Below are 23,513 nucleotides of genomic sequence, written 5' to 3'. Positions count from 1 at the left end.
AAGTGCTAACTTCTTCTCTTAGGATCCTCTTTTCTTACTATTATATGATGTATTCGTGAGCGTGAAATTACTTTATGGCACCTTCTTTGTGTGCACACCAAATCATGACAGTAGATTCAGTTACAGAAACTTGCGGATAGAAATAATGGCAGCATTTTTTATTTTATTTTTTTTTAATCATCATCTTTGCTACTGAAAATCTGCTTGTAGCTAATGTGATCTATATAGTTGTGAAGTCGCAGCTTTCACATATCACATCATTTATGTTTATAGCATGGTTTTGGGAGTGTGCACCATTATTGTGTTTTTGCTGCATGAGTGTTTAATTGCTTTATGTGTCGTTTAGGTGGAAACACTTATCAAAAGCTTTTAGCCAAGATTTCTTAAGATGTTCTGCTACGTGTATATATTGCTACACATGGTTTGCGTGTCTTTAAATGGTCTTTTCTGTCAAATGTGTGGCTGCCCCCCCTACACAGCCTGTTCTAAATCTCATGAGCATTACGCTCCAGATTTTCAACCTTTTTTGCAGAATCCTTTACGGTAATCTGATATATGACACATACCATCCTATAACCCAAGTGATATTACCATATAGGGCCTTTGTTACAATATAGTGATAAATTGGTGTGGCATGCATACACTCTATGGTTTAAGATGGCCACCTTCACAAGCAGCTTTCACTTTTTTGCTTCATTTGACTACAGTTACTTTAAAAAATGACTGAATAACCACACATGCAAAGTGACACATTTTATATATAAAATAGAGGAAACATGTGAGTATAATATTTCAAAGGTAAATCATTACTATTTATTGTTTTGTAATTATAAAACTGGAACCACCATACAATACTCGCTGTCACTCTTGCTTCTTATGAAGGAGTTAATAACAATAGACAAAAGACACACAATGCCATGTCAAGTGAATAAACACTGTACATTTCATTTGTATGGACAAAACGGTAGATTTACAAGGATGGTAATAATAGGGATAGTGTCTGTTCAGAGAGTCAGAGTCTTATTACAAGTAAGCTGACCAAACACAATGCCAATTAAACAGACATAAAGTCTTTAATCTGACAATCTGCGGCCAGCTGACCATGATGCATTCTATTCATCTCGACCTCAAAAGGAACACGCACACAGACACAAAGACACTCATTATAAATCACAACATGGATGTGTGATCCTATTACTGTGCCACGGTCTATCTGTAGCATGTGCAGTGTGTGGCCTGGTAATTAAATGAGCGCAATAAAAGGTTTCTTTAGACGTGAACTAGTTGTTTATCTCTGTCTTTCACAGTTGTTTCATTGTGTGGGCTGTAAAATATCTATTTATGATACAAAAGGTTAATGTTTTTTCAATTCTTGTTTGTTTATGTGTACAGAGGGATGCGTGCACATGTGGTTATTGTGTGTGTGTGACCTCCATCAGTGTCTAGAGGGTATTGGCCATGGCTGTCACTCAGTACTAGAGAAGCCCTAATTAAAGAAGTTCCAGTTGTACATTGCCTTACAATGGAGGGGGGAGATTGGCTTTCAACTCGGTGGCCAATGCAGAAACTTCCTCCTCCTCTGGTTGAATAAAAGAGTCTGATACAAAAAGCCCTGAATGCCTACACCAAACAAAAGCGCTTTAAAAGACTGTCACCATGCTATCTGATATCTCCTGGAACAGCACTGCTTTGAATAAATCTTTTTCAGTGAAGGAGGGAGAAGGAAATTAAAAGCTGACATTTAAAAGGCTGCTGCTGGGACTTGTGGCCCCCAGGATCAATAGCTAGGTATCTCACAACTTCCCCCGCATATTAGCTCACTTTTCCATCGGGCATCTCTGACTAAGTACAAACAAACCAAAACTACTTTAGGAATATTACTGTGTTGTTTTGCTGGTTTACCTTAATGTGTGAGAGGGAGAGAGACTGTGTAGCAGATATGTGTGTGTATGTGTGGGAAGAAGAGTCTCCTCTGTGTGTGTTTGTGTACCTGTAATGTGTTTAAAGGGTCCATTCCTCCTCTTCCTTGTGTCAGCACCTTGAGTTGACATTGGTCATTGGGGACTTAAACTGTCAGCAACAACATCACACTGTGGAAAAAAAAAGAGAAGGTACCATGGTATAAGAGAGCAAGTGTGTGCGTGTGTGTTTGTCTGGAAGGTCCTTGTGTAAGTGACATTACTGACATGTTGTTGTACTGGGTGACATTGTCAGCATGCAACTTTGTGAACATTCTGTCAAGTTATGTATAGCAGACCTACTCGAGGTCATGTATGGGCTCCCAAAGGAGTCATGCTTGTCCCCTTTATCCCTGATGTACACACACACACATGCACACACATTCAAATGCTACACATATGAGACCACAACCTCTTGCATTGTGTCCCATAGCTGCTCAAACTGTCCCACTGCCATACTCTGAGCAGCAGCCTGGTAACCTTCCACACTGCCACCAGGCTTTACAGGAGCTTAGCCACAGCTGAGCTGCCCTGCTTGAACAGGACTTCACCACGCTGCGACCCTGTGGAGTCATGAGTCATGAAAATGTTTGGAGTTTTTCTGAGAAAGCAGCATGTTATGAAGGCGAATGGTTTTTCTGTTCCTAATATTTTCTTCCTATAACTTTGGTTTTGTTTCATAACTTTAGCCCAGACTTGTCTTAGTTCTAACAACAGCCTACTCATGGTGGTGGAATCTGGGGTAGTGTTAAAATAATAGCTAAAAAACACAATAGGTGCACCTTGCCCAACAAACATGAACAGTAATATTTCAGTATGACAGCACGGCTGACATAAATAGTTATAGCTTATAATGTTTGTGTACGGGATATTTGTTAGTCTGACCTGTTTGCATAGGCTGTCATTTTAATATGTCATGTAACTGATGGGGGGGGGGGGTACATAAAAGTCAAGTCATGCTGAACTATTCCAGCTTGTGCCTATCTATGGCTATAGCTCTGTAGCATAGATGGCACAAAGGCATTTAATGAAGTGACAGCTGCCAAGGATTGATGTCTGCCAATAACATATCAGTTTTAAATGGTACCTTCCAGGAAGTGACATCTGTCAGTAGAATGCAATGTCATGCCATTCATGTATCTTGCATACAATGTGAGTACATTAGAACAGCTGTAAGATACAGCATCATTTACCACTGTGGCACCACATGCTTGGACCACGCTTTTCTGCTTCTACCTCGTCTTTACCATTTATGCAGTATTTATCTGATATAGTTTCACAGTTACTCAAAGTAATTGATTGGATATTGGTTTCACATTTAATTGCCAGCTGCTTACTTAGTTATTTGACATACAGACCTTAGTTAAATGTGCACTTGCAAACATCTCATTGCTTTAACAACGTAGCTCAGGTGAACAGCAGTTCAACATAATTTATTATACCCCAGCAGGATTTCTATCCTTTGATCTGCAGTATGTGCCGTAAAATGCCGGTCTGTAATGAGGATGTGTCCATTGCGTGCTATATTCAAAAGAGCACTTCTTTGATAGTGGCAGTTTATTATGGCGATTAATTAAGGACAACAGTTGTTCTAGAGTTGAACACATTTGATGTTATGTTGCTTTAGATTGTGAGCACAGCATTCTGGTTGATATAGAGTAAGATTGTGCGCTATACAGTATTTTATATTTGTCTTTCTGTACATGTATCTTTGGGTTGTGTTATATTGTGCTCCCGGCGGTGTCAGGTAGTTCCCCTCGTACTGTGGGGTAGCTGGAACGCTGTGCGTCAGTGATCAGACTGATCAAAGACAACAAGAGAGGAACAGGCATAGCTGCCAGCAGCTATCAGCCCTTCTATCTGTGATGGCTATGGACAGGGCTCACAGATCTGCTCGCTTGTGTTATGCTGTGATAAAGTCACAGTGAACCACAGTTGGGTGATAATCACAGTAACTTCACCTGATAACCACTGTTGTCCTAGCTGTGAGGTACTGTTTGTGTGTTTTAAACAGTGGGCAACATTTTATGTGCAGTGTTGCACAATAATAGTGATAAAGAGTGAGAGTAGTTTCAGTTCTGCACATAGACCAATCATCATGCACAGACCCTCTCATTTTTCACTTGCACATATAGATTAATTTAGCTTGATGATCTTTATATTGTAAATATAAATGTTTAGTTACATAATTATGTTTATGATGCCTTCTTTAAAGTTCATAAACCTACCAGTATGTAACTGCTGTGGTTTTAGATCGTGTTCACCATGTGGTCGTGTTGTCACTCCCCGGCCATCACTGCCTAAAGGACAAAGTTCTCATTCTCTCAGTAGAGATCTTGGTCTACACATTTAGAATGGTTCCTTAAATAATTTATCCGTACTTCTTCCAGGAAGCAACGCTATCTGGCCACACACCGGATCGATGGAGATCAAAGGACAGTGTTTTGTCCTAAATGCAATCCTATCCCAAGGCGGCTCCAGCAAGGTTATTTTAGTGCCAAGCCCTGTCGCTGGCTGGCTGGCTGGCAAGTCTGTTTAAAGTCAGAAATGAGAGGTTTTAACTGTCACTAAAACATTTTAAATGAACTGTCTGATCTTCTTTTAAAACAGATGTACAGCTCACACACTCCTGTGACCCAGTGCTCAGTATCATAAGTTCCAAGGGCCAAACTGATTTTTTTTTTTTGGGTTTGCAATGAAGCCTTTCTTGAATCATTGGTTTTGATCAACTACCTCATTAAGTCCCTGCAGATACATTATAGTCATTTGCTGCTGTGAGAGAGTGAAAATCTTGCTTATTGCACCATTAAGGTTCATTTAAGTTCTGCATGCTGTAAGATTGTATCAGCCGAAGGAGGTTTAACTTGTCTAATATAGACAAACTGCCTTTAAGTTTGTAAATATTTCTGCTCATGACAACATCTCATTTAGATCTGGCAATTGCAGAAATGTTACCATGATTCTTACAGTCAGTGGCATCATTTGTATAGTGTCTGTGCAGCATTAGTGTGTGTGTGTCTGTTATTGTGACACCACAGAGACACCTGTTCCAGTGTGCCATTCATCAGTGATGGGGACGGTGCAGGGTTTTGACACGCTCCGTCGACATGACAGCTCAGACAGCATGGATGTTAATCTCTTCTAACTGCTCCCAGCCTAATTAAATCTTCCAGAGTAGCACACATGTGCAGACACACACGAACACACACACACGTGGCAGCTCTAAATTGGTCGCGGTTGTGCGTAAGTTTTAACGATCTGGAGAATTGGCCCTGCAGCACTTTGTTTGATTCTAATGCTGTGAAATTTTGTGTTTGGCATGTGTGTGTGTGTAAATATGGGTGTGTGTGAGAGAGAGTGAGAGATTTAAGGTCATTTGTCATGTCGGAATTTTTCCCTCTATTTTTCATTTTTTTACATGCAGTGTTAATTGAGAAGTGTTAAAGAAGCAGTATTTGTTTTATTTTCTTTCCTTTTGATATACATAACATGTGATATCCACCTATCTATTCACTGGTGTTAATTGAGACTTCCTCACATATCTTTCCTGCCTTCACCATGGCACTGTAAGGTTGAATGGGATGGACCTTTTTGAGCAGTAGGCAAGTCTGTGACTTTTATTGGTAAGAATCCTGCGTCATCATCAGTCTGACCCACTACAAGTTGTTATTCTGTCCATTTTATCCAAAATAGGGACTAAAGTGTAAACTAGCATGAGAGATGAAAAACAAATATAATGTATCGCTGATACATACTGAGAGTCTTCAACCAAATAAAGAACATGATCTTTGTGCTTGCACGTGTGATAAGGAAAGAAAATGCAAACACAATTTCATGCAGAAATGAATACCCGAAATTGCAGTGATGTAAGATTTGTTTAGAGCCTCTGAATTTACACCTGGCAATAAACATTCTACCCATATGCTCATTTTCTACCATTGGACTACCATCTAAATGCTTCTGATGTGTTGTAAACTTTTATATACTCTAACTGATGAAAGATCGCTGCCTGGTTTTCATTATGTTGTTTGTTTTGCTGCTCTTCCAGATTTAAATACAGATTCTGCTCAAAAGGAATAATACAACTTTTCTGTCTTGTAACTTGAAAGTGGTGTTAGACATCTCCTCGAGCTTGTCTGGTGCACCCACACAAGTGTAACACTTGTTAGTAAATGTTCCGAGGCTTTCTCACGTTGCTTTTAAGCCTCTCAAAGTTTTATGGTCTTGTGCAGATTAAAAGGCTGACTTTCTGGTTCGATGTTTGGTCACAAGACAAAGAGATTCTTTTTATTTCTGTTTGTAAAACTAAGAGTAGGAGAATGAGACTTCTGTGTGCCTTTCCTGCCTACCAGTCCACCTGTTTGTGTCATCTACATCTGTCCATACAGTCAGGGGAGCTCACTTTATCTCCCTTTCTTCACTGAGGTATTTTCTCCCTCCTCCTATTTATCTCTTATGAGCAATTATCAGTCTGTGTCTTTTGCATCTGTGTGAAGTTATGTCTCTACCTCGCTGTGCCTCCCTTTTCTCTGCTTGACTGTCTCTCACCCTTGTTTTGCAGCTGTGTTTCAGCCTCCTTTTTCTTCCTCTCACTGGTGTCTCTGTCATCTGTCCAGTCTTAGCTCGCTCTGAGTTAAACAGGCCGAACAAATAGATTACAAACAGAGGATAGAGTGAATCTAAGGAGGAAGACAATCTGAATTTGTTGTGGATAAAGAATGAGGAAAGAGGCTGTGCAGTCAAAGAAAGCCAGTGGAGTCAGAGTAAGGCTGTATTTGCCTGAGGGGAAAAGGCTGAAAAGTAGCTCTCGCAACAGATGTGCGGGGCAGTAAAGTGTAATTGAAATGCCAGCAGCAATGGTCTTATCTCCCTGCTACAGGAGCCTGCTGCCAGTCTCAACATCAGTTAGATGTCATTTTACCTAAGTCTGAATCAGCCTGCCACAATCCGCAATCCCCATTCCTCTGATGCTAGGCAGGAGAAAAAGGGAGAAATGGATGAGGGGGGAGGGAGAGGAGAAAGAAAAGGAGGGAGAGCAGGGTGGGGAGTCTGTAATAGGATTTCAGTAGCACCCAGTTAACTTCCACCACCTGGACTTAGTTGGTAATTTGATATGCCCCATCAATAGGATTCATTTACCTCACCGCAGTATTACCATTGCCATTCATTTGACTTTAAAAAAAATATATTGATTCATTTCTCTCTTCACATTTTCCCACTCGTCCTGATCCTAATCATACCCGAGGTGGGAGGAAGGAACGCGGTGCCGTCCACAATATTCTGGCTAAAGAAAGTCCTTAGACCAGAGGAGGTGGAAACCCAGACAACATGGCAGTCCTCTGCGCTCTAGGCAAAGCTTAATGTTTGGGGCCAGGCAGCTTCCCTATGGGGAGGACTGTAATGTCCTCCCAGATTAAATGCTGGCACTCCTCAGAGCTACTGCCTTTATCAGGGAACTTTGTTACCACAACATGGGGTCTTGGTGGTAGAGACAAGCCCTATTTGAATTTCTTATGGAGCTTTGGAATTCTAATTTTCTGGCTCTTTCATGTAACATGAGGCAGATTAAAAATTACATTATAGAATTACATTACAGGTTCCTCCATAGTGTTACTAATCATCTTAACGTCCACCAGGTTTTAATGTTTAATAGCTTCATCTTTTTTTTTTTGTATTTCAGAGAGTCATTTTCAACGTGGTCAACTTCTCCAAGACCAAGAGCCTCTACAGAGATGGCATGTCTCCTGTCGTGAAGTCTACCAGCAGGCCAAAGTGGTAAGTGTACACCAACCTTTGGACCAGTTCTATAGAAACTGTGAGAGCTTTCTGTTTAAGAGGTTACTAGAATAACAGATGGACTCTCTGCAACTATGAAATACCTTTTCTCTTTGCTAAACATTGTAACACACACACACACACACACACACACACACACACACACACACACACACACACACACACACACACACACATTCTCTCTCTCTCTCTCTCTCTCTCTAAAGACTGATACTTTAAATTTCCAGAGTGGATGCGTCTGGGTGCATTAGCATGTGATCCATTGGTTGCCAGTATGATGGCTGTCTGATGTAATAACGCTTGACTGATGGATGCAGAGATGTGTGTGTGTGTGTGTGTGTGTGTGAATGAATGAATAGGTGTGGCAGGAGAGAATGGGTCTGGTGCAGTGGGGTAGGGCACGGCGTCTGCCAAGCAGGATGGTGCATCCAGTGGGGCGAGGAACAGGGTAGCGTGATGAAGTGTTGCCGTCCAAGAGGAGCCCTGACATCTGTCATCAGTTGATGGAGGGCATCCGCAGAAACGCCAGGCATCTGCCATCCTGAGCTGTGTGCGTCTGCTAGCCTAGTGCCCGCACAGACCGTAGTGTAGCATGCCAGTCGTGGGCTAATGGGAAGAGACAATGGGCACAACACCGTGGACAGAAGAGATGAACTGCTGTCTATAATACAGCACAGTGCAACACGCAGCTTAGCTCGACCTCCTTGCTCTATGTGTTTTGATTCCATGTGGTGTAGTTTCAACAACTCTGGCATGGCTTTTTCATGTCCCACAGCCTCTCCTCATGTTTCGTCCTGCCAACTATTTCAGTGAAGGTAGCAAGCACTTACATTTGGTGTTCTTTCACTTGTTAGTGTAGTTATACTGTCAGATACATCACTGTGCAGACAGTGTAATGCAAAGGTATATGTGGTTTTTATATGTGACAAGAGTTCAAAGCAGACTTTACCTGTTATTTAAGAACAAACACTACCTTGTGCATCATCTTGAATTTGTATGCAACATCATTTCAAATATTAATCTGTGTAGAAGCCTTGTTGTATCATTTAGTTCCCAAAGCTTGCCCTAATACACTCATCATGCAAGCCTGGCCATATTTATGTTCCAATAAGCTCTCATAAATAGGTGTTTAAGTGACAGGCACAAACGAAGGTATCATTGCTAAGGTCTCCATTTACCTCCTTGGGTTAATTCTGTTTTAACCGCTCCTCTCAGTGCTGTGCTTTCTAAGAGGCATCATGTCTCCTGCACTTGCAGAGCCATTTTCAAATGTCTGAAGCTTCCAAGACCACAGTTGACATTGTTTGTGTCCCCACAAAGTGGTCAAGATGCTTTTAACACAACCTCCTCTATTTGACTTTCCATGAGCACAACAAAGCACAGACAGCTCCTAAAGTAGCAATCTTCTTTTTGACAGCTACAGATATGGAATAAATAAAAAGGCAGAGCATGGAGAGCTTCGCCTGTCTGATCCAAACTCGGACAGGACAGGATGAAGAAGGTACGAGCTGAGACAGATAGAAAGTGAGGGAGAGAGAGAGTGAGCGAGAGAGACTAGCAGAAACAGACAGAAAGGATAGAGGAAGAAAAACACAAAGTACAAGAAAGAGATTACCGAGACAGGTAGACAGGGAAGAGAGAACGAGAGGGAGAGAGAGTGAGCAGGAAAAGATTGCCGCCCAACTCCCTGCCGCCCACCACCCCATGTCTGTATTTATCAAAAGAATCGTCAGTATTAGCTCAGGAGTTGAAGCCTTTATCTCCCCGTGCAGGTGCCTTATGTCCTGGGGCCCCAGCATCTTTTGGTGCTGGGGGCTGCAGGGCTCGGCTGGCCTCGGCTAAGCCGGGCATCTCAGAGAGAGACAACTGGCAGATTACAGTCCAGCAGGACGTTTGCTGCTACAGTTGGAAGGATCTGTCTTTACTCCTTGCCTTTATACGTCTAACACTCACTCCATGGCTCCTCTAGGCACGAGACATCAGAGCCTGGATTCACTGGATCGTATCACTTACATATCACACACAGATACAGGTTACATGCTTGATGAATAAAGATTATGCAGAAAGGGAAAAAAATCTTGCTTTGTGAAATCTGAGACCGATAGGCTTTTCAGGCCCCCTAAGGAGTGCTGTGCATTATATATCTTGGATTGTATTTTGTTGTGTATTTATATGTATGTGACAATGACAGCTGTGGTTGGAGACATGAACACGATCACAAAACATGTTTTGGGTATAGACTGTAGGTGAAAATCTCCCATAGGGTTCAAAGATCAGGTTTGTTGCTCAGTTTGGGAGCTTAGGCCTTACCATCTTGGCAGTGCTGACTGATTAACTCAAATAAGTGACCAAAGTAGTGGGAAGCTGGACACTGCGATCTGAGAAGTCATTCTAAATCTCAAGAACTTTAAGCCATAAGATAATTTAAATGAGTCAATCCTAAACCAATGTTTCTGTCTCTGGTTGTAGTCGGCCATTTTAACATGGCCAACTACCAGACTGGTTGGTGGTGATATGCAACTGCAAGGTGTTAATTTTCTTTACATTTAAAACACGTAGCTAAGTATGTGTAATATAGAACCTACTAAAGAAAAAGAGAGAACGCTGGTTTCATATTCATTACTCAGGTGACTCAGCTGGCTCCTGAATTTGGGAATTGACTTAAAGTTCAAAGTGAAAAAGTGCAAGCCTTTATGAGTCAGGGAGAAAGAGTCAACCATATTTCCTTGTAGTAGTCTGTCGAACACAACAGCCCCCTTGGTGACACTAGGTGCCAGTCGCACTCCCTGCAGTCTGGTAGTTGTTAGGCTGCTAGAGCAAAGAATTGCTCAGCATCCTTATTTTGCAAGATAGCTAATTAGAAAGTCAGAGAGCGTGCTGTAATGCAGCTGTTGGAGGCCGGAATGCCATGGGGTGTGGTAATGGCCAGGATGGTTGCACGAGACTGGCTGCATCAACCAGCAGATGCCTCATGTGGAGGAGAAAGGGCATATTTAATGTGTGTTTTCTTCAACATTACAGTAGGGCTGCAACTAGCTTTTTAATGTGGAGATTTCCAATCTTAATGTACATATCATACATTCTTTCCTGAAAACTGAAAAAAGTGTGAGAAAACATCTATATCAGGTTTAAAAGCCCAGTGTGACATCTTCCAGTGTCCAGTGCACTCCTCAGAGTTTACAATGAACATACATACTTGAAAACAGAAAGTTTGGTTTGGTGTTAGTGCTTCAGGAATGACTTTAACTCGTTGTTCATTAATATGGATGATTGTTTTACTTTGTTACAGTATGATTGCAATAAATCTGCTTTAACATGAATCAAATAAGTGCAAAATGAAGCAATTAAGTGATTTTACAGTTAATCTCCTCGCTGATATTCCATCTCAAAAAAAAAATTCATCCATATTTCTGACATTATTGCTAATTTAATCTCACAATCTCTCTGAAACCCATGTCTCCACATCATTTCTGACTTGTTAAACTTATGTACGATGCGTTAAATATGTTATGATGTGCGATGTCTCTTTTAATTAACTTTCCACTTCTTTGTCAGTCAGTAGGTGTGTGGGATAAAAATAGCTACACCTCTAACTGAGCTAACAGATGAACAGTCAGAGTCAGAGGAAATGGGTTGCCAAACATTGCCTCTAAAGTTAGAATCGGCCAACCTTGATCAAGGGTAAATGCTTTTTCTTCCCTTTTTCTGTACAGGAGGCATTTCTAGCAGTTGTGCTCAGCTCCTAGTCCGACAGAAAGACAGACAGTCAGTCAGTCAGTCAGTCAGTCAGTTGTAGATTCAGTCAGTACAATTTTGCTTTTCTACCAAATTCCTTTCTGTACGTGTGTGATGCAACAGCAAAGTGAAATTCTATTTGGAGATGCCTCTCCATCGGGGTGCATGTTAGCAGTAATTGTCCTGTCAATCAGTAATGTGCCGTCCCGCTTGCTTCCCTTGCCACCTGTTAAGTCATGTGAGAAGAGGTGAGGCAGGGTGAGGGACAAAGAAAGGATACCTACGCTGCTCCATGTGTCCCTCCTTGCTCACCTTTGGCTGTCTGTGCACGGTTATCTTCTGAAGTCGTACCTCCTGCCTATTTGCCCTTGTGTGTTTTTTTTTCTTGTTCCTTTAGTTCTCTTACATCAGGCTTGTTTCAGTCATACCTATTCTGTTTTCTATTTGGTTTTTGTAGTGTTGTCCTTCCACTTTAGCTTTGTTGTTAATAATTGTTTGTTTTAATTTTTGGCTCTTAGAGAGTGCAGATTTGACAACTTTTGACAAAAAAATATAACTTAGACAATATGCAGATATGGATTAACAAACATTTTTCAAATACATCTTCATATAAAGTTGTCTCCGGCCAGCCATTAAAAATCTAATACCTATATATACAGTATGCATCGTCTTGTTTAATCAAACAACAAACAAAAAAGGAGCTACAAAATGACAAGCACAGTTTCCTACAGGACATAATGTCTCTGTGTGTGAGGAGAGAGACAGGTGGTATCATATTACATTACATACTGTGATAAAAATCAGTGTTAATCAATATTAAAATATTGTGTTCATATTTCTTGTGATCTTGCCCAGCCTTAGTTCTAATTATGGCCCAGACTCCTTTACATACACCAAGCTTTGTAAACAGCATATTTTATATTGTAGAATTACTATGACTGTGATTTGGAAAAGGCTCAAATGTTCTGGCCTTCAGTATGAAAGAAATTGCAGATGCCAACCTCCTGAAGAACCCTCTCAACCAGTACCACACACGCTCCCCTTCCTCTAACTGCCGCAGTGCTGAGCTGGGCCATTTGGGCCAGAACACAGCGAGTGTGTGGTAGTAGTGAGGGAGATGGTCTCTCTCTTGAGGACAGAGTGTCAGGCAGCAAATTGACGGCAGACAGACTGCAAAGGTTGTGTCACAACTGTAGCAGACCTTGCTGACTCCTCCTTACGTTCAGCGAGTCCACACTCCCCTCTTTCAACTACTCCTCCCTCCTCGCCACTGAGCCACTTGCACAATTAACCATGTGCCATGCCTTTTAATAATAGACCTTTTAATTGTCGACAAATGAAGAGTGATGTAAAATAGCTAATAGCTTGCACTAATTAATAGGGGAATTGAACGCTTGTTAATTAAGGGCAAACAGGACAAGGACCGGCTCGGGTAATTTGAGCAATAAAACCGAGACTAACAGTTGATTTCCAAACAGACTCGCTTCATAAAAACATCAAGTGACCCCCGGTTTGCTGTTTGGAATCACTCGTGGCCCTCAACCTGGCCTTTACCACCATCTCCTATTACCAGAGTTACATAGACACACATGCATAAAGTAACACACAGAGGAAATAGTAACAACTCCCCATATATATGATATAACAAGACAAATCCCAACTAAACAACACAAGTGTGTGTCATGTTACAATGCCTGATTTGCTGTTTTTGTATTGAAAGCACAATGTATTATAATAAGTGCATTCTCTCTCCAGCTGATAACTTTTCATCTTTATAGGTGTTTTGTCTCTTTGTTTTCCCTCCATGCTTAGAAATGAGCGATGGATTTGCACATACCTCGCCGTCCTCTGGAGAGAAGCGGAGCTTTACTGCTTCACATGTTTCTCAATTTCATGGCTTTACTGCAATGTTCTGCTGGAACATATTTTTTTATTACATATACTATACTTGTGGCCTCTATCTCAGTGTGGGTTGCCTCTGTGTTTAATATAAAATAGAGGCTACATTCTGTGGCTGCTCAACTTCCTTTTGGAGAGGGGAACTGTAGCAATCATTTGACAGTCCTTTGGTTTTCATATAAGATTCTTTGATTAAAAAAAAATGTGATATATGATGTTCCCTCTCTGTCAACACTGTCTGCGATAAGGGAGATGGACAAAATCTTTTAATAAAAACCAAGAACAGAAGTAAGTGAGAGTCCACACATACATGCACGTAATTATCTGCCACCGACTCATACACTGAAAGGAAATGAGGGATGTTTGAATCTGTGTTAATATTTGAAACAGGAGAATACCTGCTACAGGGTTTGGTGACAAAAATGTCAATTTATTATACTTTCCACATCACACCGAAAGACTTGAGAAAGGAAACTGATCATCACCAAGCTCAGTTGTATTAGTAACCTCTCTCCATTTCCCACTTTTCCAATCCATCTAGGAGACTTTTATTCTTGTGGGTAGGATAAACCAGAGAGAGAGGGAGGGGATGAGAGAGAGAGCGAGAGAGAGAGAGGGACAAGATCCAATCAGAACAATCAACAGCACATGCAGCTTCCTTGTTCACAGAAACTCATTAGTATGCTGCCAAAGGTTGTGAAAGAGGATTATGTGGTAGAAATAATGGGACAAAATGTAGCAAATAGATTAATAATCTTTTGTAGGAGGATAAGGATGTGTGTGACAGTTTGTGCGTCTGTTGGGTGTGCACAATATGCAGGAGAAAGTGTGTGAGGCAGAGAGGCTACTTGCCTCTGACTCTCCATTCAACCCACAAAATGACTTACCTGGACAGTTTTATGTTTGCCTGGAGGAGAATTAAAAAGGCACTTCATTTCCCCTTTTACAGGCTGGGTACGCATGTCAGTGCAGCCCTCCCTGAAAGCGCTCTAATCTAAATGCTTTTGTCAGGGGAGATTTGGTAGATTGCAGTAGGCAGAGGTACAAATTGGTTGTGTCATCTTATAATGAACTAGGTGAGGCGTTGCAGTTTTTCTGTAGCCAACAGTCCCCTGATTACCGTACTGTAAGTCACTGCTGCTTTTAGTTTTGTAGGCAGAAGACCTCACCTTCACCCCCCCGCTTTGTTCAGGAAGTCCGATCTCGTGAACGCTGCAAAATGTTTTGTCGTAGTAAGCCCGCTGTGACACAAGACAAATTCCTCAACAGCTTGTCCCAAAGTATTTTTATATACATGCACAAGGCTCCTTAGATCCATGCTGGATTTACATTGCATATATAACAGCCAAGTCTGCATGCCGTGCAGAATGCTGTGGGATGTTTTGGGTGTTGATGCTTGGCTATAGGCTGTTTGGAGCTTATTGAGTGTGCTCAGCATGATGGCACATTGACCCCCTGACTCCAACTAAAGGATTACAGGTATCTCAGCAATTCCACAAAGCCATGCTGTCAGGTGTTTATGGGACGTATTAGGACACTCTGTAGGACTGGTTGGTATCTGCATTCTGCCTAAGACGGGGATCTCTCTCTGTCTGTGAGTGTGCGGCAGGCACTGTAATGAATTCAAATGGCTCTGCTAAGTCAACAGTGGTGTGGAGCCGGTTCCACTTTCACAGCTGCTTCAGCACAGCCTGTATCTGTGGCAGGAAATGCTCACTAAAACTGACTCCTCTCCCTTTTGAAAATGGATTCCTGTTCAACTTTCTTATTCTGCTCTTCTGTGGATACATGTCAGTATGAGCAAACACACAGACACATGCAACCTCCATTAGCTCTCAGGCAACCCTTTGTCTTAGCTAGCTGTCATCTGAGCCTCTCCCTCTATTGCTTTGTCCACACATTTAAATCTATGCTTCCACTCTGTGTGTGTGTGTGGTTTTCTTGTCAAGACAGTTTCAAGGATGTGTTGCTTGTATGATTTTATTGAAATTGGGCTCCTCTGTGTGCTGCTCAAATGTGTCTGGATGTCAGAGATGTGAGCGGTGAAATGGAGTGTGAAGTTCGAGGGATTGGACTGTCTCAAAACGCAGGACTGTGATTTAATTACTGCAGCAGAGTTAAAGTTACAAGAACAAAACATGAAAGGAGGAGAGCTGACAAGTTGATAGAATAATGATTTATTCTTGGTCTTTTAACATGTAAGCCTGTTGTCAATTGTCCATGTGCCATACTGTATGTACCCTATATAAGACTTATTGCTCCTACAGATTGCAGTCCTCTTATTATTAATACAGTATATTTATAGAGCAGAGCCTGAACAAACATACAGAACTAAAAAAATATCTTATATTTTATCACCAAAATAGCTGTAGCCTTTGAGATGTTCGGATGGCTGTGGTGATTCTTCAAGTTGTCTCTCCATTTATTCTTAAAATGGCCATTAAAAAAGTCCCCCTGCATCTGTGTCTACTTCACAATGCAGGATAAATGCTTAAGCTGACAGTACAATGCAGTAAACCAGCAAAGACATTGTTTTGTTTTTTTATGCCACCCAGCCAAGCAGGGTGTGTGTATGTGTGTGTGTGCGTTTTTTTGCCTGTGTGGCCCGGGGTGTGTGCGCACAACATGTGCACATGGCTGCCTCTGTGAATGTGTGCATCTGTTTGTACTCGCCTGTGTTTGTGTTTGTCAGCAAGTTTGTTGACAACACTGTAGGACATCAGGGTGGGATTGCTCTGAATGTGAGGAAACAGCTCATCTGAATATAGATGGGTCCCATCTGGAGGCGGTTGGCTTTGGCCCTTCATAATTTTGTAAGCAGCAAAGCATCTGGGGCCCGCTAATGAAACTAAAGGCACAGGAAAAGGCCCTGGGCTACTGCATGCTGCCTGTAGCTGTTAGGAATGGAGGGAGGGAAATAGGAATGAGGAAGAGTGGGAAAATGGATAGAGAGAGACGTCAGCCAAGAGGAAAGAGTGTGCCGAGAATATTGGAAGTCTTAAAGAGACCTGTATGACTCCTTTGAGACAACAGGCAAGAAAGCCAAGTAGGCCATTAGAAAACTGAGCCATAAAATGAAGACAGTGGTGTCTTTATTGTGGCCCATTAACTCAGATGTTCATGTGGAGATAGCTGCACTATGTGCCACTGTAATGAGCAATATAACAATGCCCCAGCATAGAATGATGCACTGTTAAAATAACACTCTGGTTAAGTAGAATTATGTTAACTACTAACCTCAGCTTTTGAGAGCAGTTTATACCCTGATACTTTAAGGCTGTGAAACAACATGCTGATGGTCAGCCTAACAGCCAACATCAGGCCATCGTTGTGCATCTGTCACCCTATTTTTAGTGGTGTGTCATACCCCTGTATGGGCTTCTTTTGGTCAATTGAGGATGTGGTACAGACTGCTGGTGAGAGTAACCACTGATTGTCTGTATAGCTTAGCAAATCAGTGCCATCAGTAAGAAGAGAAACAAAAGGATCTGAACTGTGAAGAGAACATTCACAGAGAACTTTTCAGCTTAATCTCATAGTTTGGTCTGCAGAGTTATTTTGTCCTTCATAGGTGTTTATTTCTCTTTGTTGGTTTTAAAGTATGCTCTGCTGTGTTCATAAGCACAACTTTTGGTCCAGACACAGACACAGTCAACCTGTGTCAGCAGTGGTTCTTCAATGTTGTTTTGTGTTTGGGCCTACAGAGGGATCTACTCTTGTGTGTTAATTTAATAATTTTTTTAATAAAAGGATTTGTTATGTTATCTTTTGCGTAAAGCTTAAAAAATGGAAAGTGAAGGAGAGAGATCTTGTTAAAGGTAAGAAAAGGGTTGTTTCACCTATTTACAACACAGTTTTCCATACAGTGGTTCTCGGCATTCCTGTTTAGGTTGATCTGAAGTGTTCTTTCCCCACTTCCCCACTCATCTTACCTTGATTCCAGTAATTATGTGGCTGACCCTGAGCATTAGTACTGTCCACAGTGGCTACTGCTTGTGGTTTGCTTAGGGGACGGAAAGCCATAGGCCCTTTTTCTTAAACTTTATTATTATAGCTCCTTTATTCCTCTGTCAGCCTGATTTCCCACTGGAAATGAAATGAAAAAGCAATTGGTTCTCCTTTTTATTACTGTCATCTTTGTTTTCTGGCCTACAGAGTAAAATTGCGTGATCTAAGAGAGTTGCACTTTTACCCCCCATCTAAAGTCACGGGGAAGAAAAACAATAACAGGGAAAATAACAATCAGCATCATAAAAAAATGACCTGTCAAAATGAGCGTGTCTGCAACTGGAGGGCCGCCAGCATGCTGACACCCACCAGTTGTTTATGACGGGATGAGTCAGTTAGAGTCTGACAGTGGCCTTCACTATCTGCCAGCTCCCACAGTCCAGGAAAAGATGTTTTAGAGGAGATTAGATCACAGACAGTGGGGGAGGAGGGATGTAGAGAGAGGAGGAAGAGGTGGAAGGCTGGGTGAGGAAAAAGAAGACAGGATGAAAGGGAATATTGCCAAAAAAGTGGAGGTTAAAGGATGGAGGTGATGATGGAGAGGAGGAGGAGGAGAAGTGGAGAGGAGGAGGAGGGCTCCCCTGAGGTTTCTGGTAACCCCACAGAGACATGCTGACGGGGGATCAGACTCCTCATGCACAGCGCCTCAAATCATTTATTCATCGGCTTCATTAAGAGAGAATTACAAGGCTGCTTAAGGACCCTCAGGTCACTTACTGTTTTTTAGTCACTGCTATTCTTAATGAAAGCCTCCAGTGTGTCCATATTGTTATCATCTGTTTATAAATGATAGCACTGTGGATGTTGATGAACAATTACTTTAAACTTAACTTTGCAGCATGTACGGGGTTTTGCTTAGATTCTTATTGTTGTGTCATTTTACAGTCTACATCAGCACAGCAGCAAATGTTTACAGTAGCCCTGCTAATCAAACAAAATAAGAGAACGATCTGCACTGCAAATTGTGCATTGCTCTCATAATGAATGCTTGTGATTATGAAACAGGATATAGTACCCTTCATTAACAATCTAACTTCAGATTCAGCTCCAGACAGTGACTGTCCTCTGGCCCTTCACACGTGTAATTATAATCGAGGAAGATAATTAAGGAGGCGGAGAGGAAGACAGATCTTGTCATTTAAGGAACAATGCCGTCCAATCTACTCATATGTATTCTACTTCCTGAATTATCAGCTGACATGCCAGTGCAATCAGCCAGAAAGCTTCCTGCTCCATTTGAAAGGCATGAATGTCAACACACAAACCTCTAATTTAGCTAAGATCCAGAAGTTGATGACATCTGAATATGCATGGAACAAAGGCAGGATTGATGTCAATCATAAATCTCACCTACTGGTCGCAGAGGGAACAGTGTGACGGAAACGTCTCTCATTTATATGAGGTGTTGATATATGTGATTTAACAGGGTAAAATGAAAGTGCTGTGATAACATGTTCATCAAATCCTGCGGCAAAACACTAAATTTAAAGTCGAAGAAATGTGAGCAACGGGTACAGCAATTCTGCCATCATTAACATCTAACTTTGCTCCATTTCTACCTTACAACAGAAGAAATGCAGCATTTTTATGTTTACTCTTGGGCTATTTGAACTGAAAGTACTATTTATAATAGTCTGTAGTAGTTTACATAGTAAAGATGTAGCTTTGTCAGACAATTCTCATCTCTCACAACAGTTTTCTTGTCATTTTGTCCACTTCATGTGCTGTAAACTGGCAGGTTTGTCAGAAATCCCATGATCACAGGGTTCCTGAGGAATTCCCATGGGTTTTATTATTCATTACCTGACTGAAATGCAGGAGAAAAAAAATCCACACACATAAATGACAGTGTATCCTGTATCATGTGACGTTACAAAATCTGAACTGAGAAAGCTAGTAAGACCTGCAAACCTTTGTTTTCAGTCACTGATGGGCTCAGGCATTAAAACAGTTGTTACCAAGCAAACTTTCTGCATTTGGTAAAGAATCCTGCCCGACCACCAACTTAAAATCATTCAGCTGCAATCATTATCCCGACGTATGGACAGGAACCAGAATGACACATATTTGAAGAATTGTGTAACACGGAGCTGTGAACAATAATAGTGTGTGTCTGATTTCTATTCAGTTTTAGCTGACATTGTCTTAAATGCTGAAATGTTAAAGACTGAACGGCTGCTTACTGGCAGCGGCCGTCTCTGGCGTGTGGATGCTGGGCACAGGCCTGTAGAGGAGCTGGAGATAGAAACAGAGATTGAGAGTCTATAGAGTAAAGGCAGTGATGCATTCTGTTCAGTCGGCTGTAAAAATGAATGAATATATAAATGAAAATGTTTTTGATGCATTCAGCGGCAAGGTCAGAGTTCAAATGATTGTTTTTTTTTCATGTGTGACTAAGACTTGAATATTGAAATACACACACACACACACACACACACTATTTCAGAGGGAATTAGCACAAAAGGCACATTCTCCTTCAGGACTTGATGTCCCTTTGCTCTGGTAATGGGCTGGAAACTGTGGATACTTAGCCTTACCACTTAGCCGATTTGTGTTTGATCAGCTCCATAAATATCTCCATGGATTGTCATTAGTGTTACAGGTTAGTGTAATACTGACATTTGTGGCACACAAACGCATTTTGGTACCAGCTCGCACTCACATTTCTCTCTGTGTGAGTGTGTGTGTGTTTTTGTTTGTATGAAGTGGGTCTTCACTCACTTTGGCATCTTCCCAGCTCCCCTGGCCAGCCCAGCAGCTGGCATACAGAGATTGCCCACTCATCAAGCCACTTTATCACTGGGCTGCAGAGTTCAAGGGGGCTGTCAAAGACCAAGCTGAGGAGCCTCCTCACTCCTTTAGTACCAGCACACTTTTACACAACTGGTGTCGAGTGGCACAACGTGGCCAGTGAGCCCTTAAAAAGAGCGCCTGTGTGAGTGAAGTACCACAGATAGTTTGACAAAGGCTTAAATAAAGAAGGAGAGCTAATGTGTTTGGCAGTGAGGCACGCTCCTCTATATTTCGGTACATCTGGGATTCCTTGGCTGGGAAAGGTGGTGCTGTGTTTAGAATTTTGCTTCTGACAGACACAAGCACAGCAAACTCATGCTTTTTTTGCCAAGAGCAGCCTTCAATCCTCACTAAATTATTAACCAACAGAAAATACTGGTCACCTTGTTTTAGTGGTTGTTGTTTCGAGATGCTCCAGCAGTTCTGTTTTGATTTCTCACTAACATTTATAATGATACAAGCATTTACAGTGGGAGTTAATGTTTTGCTCATTACAGATGGCTGTTGATGTGCATAGCACATCCTCTAACAATCTTAAAGTGATCTTGCTGGTGAAAGATGAATTTGTCATAAAAATAGACTAAATAAAGAATGGAACTGTGAAAAAAAACATGTGTTAAAGGTCTAAGGAAACTGAGAAATACTTGAACAACAATAATGCACTGGGTATCCTTAATTTGGCTAATTAGAGACATTAAAGTTGGGTGTTATTTTCATAGTTACACTGCTCATAATACCAAAACACAAACACATTACTCTGTGCTCAGTCCATTTGGATAATTATATACATGTGGTTACAGTTGTGCCAGATCGGCCATGGGACTTATAACATTAAGCACTTTTTATGAGGGGAAACCTGTGGTTACTTCCAAAACTGCAATAGCAACCTCATGTTGTGTTTTCCTGGTGATCACAGGCTGTTACGGTGTCTTTTTCTTTTCTGGCTCATTTAGTATGTAGCCAGCTGCTCCACTGTCCATGTATGTCCTACAGTTTTTATTTAACTTTCCAAATGCGTGTACATCTTCATACAAATGAAACCTGACTGCCGCTGGCGACGACTTCACAAGTTCTTGTTACATAACTCTTTGTTGTTGTGTCCTCTTCTTCCTAGTGTGCAGTCTTCTACATGTATAAGCAACCAAAGAAAAAAGTGAGTCAGGTGTTTGGCTATGAAGTCTGCAGGAAGAAATGCAGAGTTTTGAACAGCACCCCTGGAGTCCAGCGGATGACACATTTTAGATCATCTCACAGACTTGTGCTGGCAAATGAACTGGGAGCCCTTGAAGCAATCTGCATGGAGGGAGAGTTAACATTGTTTGTTTACACACATTTAAGGGGTTTAACGCCAGTTCAGAATTGGCAAAGTTCCCTTTTTTGTTTTCACACTGAGGAATGGAGAACTTCAAACTGAGCTTTAAACCTATTTTTTGCACATCTAGGCAGCAAAAAAAAAATAACTCTAAAATCACTCTGACTCCTGTGGTCCTCGTTGTTTCCATTCCTGATCTCCTTTCTCTGTCACCCTCCCTAACGTACTCCCTCCCTCCTTTGTCCTACTTAGCCAGCTACTGCAAAATCACTTATCTTCACCTTGCTTCCTCTGTCTCCTGCTAATACACATTAGCAGCCAGCAGCCATATGTAATAGGGCTGTGCATGCCCCTGCTGGTATAATGGCTTCTCTGACACTTCTCCCATTAAATTTGGTCAGGCAGTGCTGCACAGGAACCCTTGGTACACTCAGAAATATTGTTATGTAACTACCATAAACAAGCTGGCCAGTTTCAGTGACTTTGGGAATAGCTGCAAGACTATTTTTAGTTGGTTGTACTTTTCCTTTTTCCCCTCATGTTATTTGCTCAACACTCCTCCTGGCCTCTCCTGCCTTTGGCTATAAACCTCTTTCCACAATAATAACGTACACATAGCTACATTATGAAGCTCATCAGATTACAGTGTGACTAAGTGGACATGTCTGCCATACCTAATGGGTGTGTTTACATCTTCCATATCTGTACAGTGCCACGTACAGTAACCAGATAGCATCTGCTGCTCCATCGCCTGTGTGTGTGCAATGAAACCCAGGCCAAGTCCCAGATAACGTGATCATCAGCAGCATCCTTAACTGTTACTGTGACAAACGAGAGCTCTGATCCTGCCCGATAAGCGACATATTCATTTGTTTAATTAAAACAGCTTGTCTCATTGTGGTGAGGGGTCATTTTAGAAAATGTTAGAATTAAAGCAGGTAATTAAGTAAAGCTCCAGATAAGAAACCCCACAGAGGTGGCTGCTTCTGCCAGTAGGGAAGGCAAACTTAATCTATCCCCTCTGCAGTCCCACAAGGTCGTTCACTTTATTAAAGTCTGATGCCACAACCACTGCCCACCAGCTGAACATGATGAAATATTTTATATACTTGTTGGGAAGGTGTTAAAGGGGGAGAAAAATGCTACAGCCGACACATAAAGTCTATAATACTGCTTCTACTACACAAAATCAAGGCAATTATAGACTGCTTGTTATCTTGTCTACGTGAACAGTAGAAGAACTTGTACAGCAACGAGCACCTTGACAAAGATATTTGTTTGGCCAATGGAGTGTGGCGTTAATTATCACAGGCTGATTAAAGGCACAGAGCGGGAATGGATGTCGTTTGTCTTGCCAACGTTAGACACTACAGCAGCCTGCCAGGGTCATTATTTTAGGGGCCTTTCTGAGCTATTTTTAGAACAGGGGCTGGTTTCCCAAATGCTGAGTGAGTCGGTAGTACTGTGGGATATCTCAGGCTTATCAGTCAGATTACAGTGAGGAGAACAGAGGATGTTCCTGTTTTCCAGCAGTTGTTACCGTCCTACTGTCTGCTGTAGAACAGAAGGGGGTGATGAAGGGCCAGGTGTGGGAATGTCCAGCCAGTCTTTAGTGACCCAACACTATAAAGGAACTAAGCAGGAACTTTCTAGGTGAGAGAGGGTGCTGACAAGTGGACACAGACCTGCTGTTTGGTTAAGAGCAACTGAACTTGTAAAAAGTACTTATATAGCATATAGCACTTGTTATGTGATCCTTTTGAAAAGCAGGTCACTGTCAGATTAAATTATTTTTACAAGATAAAACCTTTGCAAACCTGTAGTGTCAAGCATCCCTCTTCTATTGGCAACCATGTTCTCTCAGTTTTCACAAACAAATGGATTAGCTGGTAGACTGATGAGTAGGCGTAAAAAACAATAAACAATAAAATGAAAATATGATTATGATGATATTAGCACTAACTGTCAAATAATAACACAGTGGAGTAAATATGCTAACTGACATATTCGAA

At 41.5% G+C, this 23,513-nt stretch overlaps 1 protein-coding gene across 1 annotated transcript in view; it reads left to right on the top strand.

The window, feature by feature from the left end:
* Positions 1–23,513, top strand: part of agbl4 (AGBL carboxypeptidase 4) — a 211,315-nt gene that overhangs the window by 72,567 nt on the left and 115,235 nt on the right. The window contains exon 4 of the mRNA XM_028403749.1: positions 7,639–7,733. Coding sequence (XP_028259550.1) covers positions 7,639–7,733 — 95 coding nt within the window. The remainder of the gene's footprint in view (positions 1–7,638; positions 7,734–23,513) is intronic.

The sequence above is a fragment of the Parambassis ranga genome, chromosome 4 (genome assembly GCF_900634625.1).
Source record: "Parambassis ranga chromosome 4, fParRan2.1, whole genome shotgun sequence".
NCBI lineage: Eukaryota > Metazoa > Chordata > Actinopteri > Ambassidae > Parambassis > Parambassis ranga.
The sequence above is the reverse complement of the archived record's forward strand: the minus strand, read 5'-3'. Positions and strand labels throughout refer to the sequence as shown.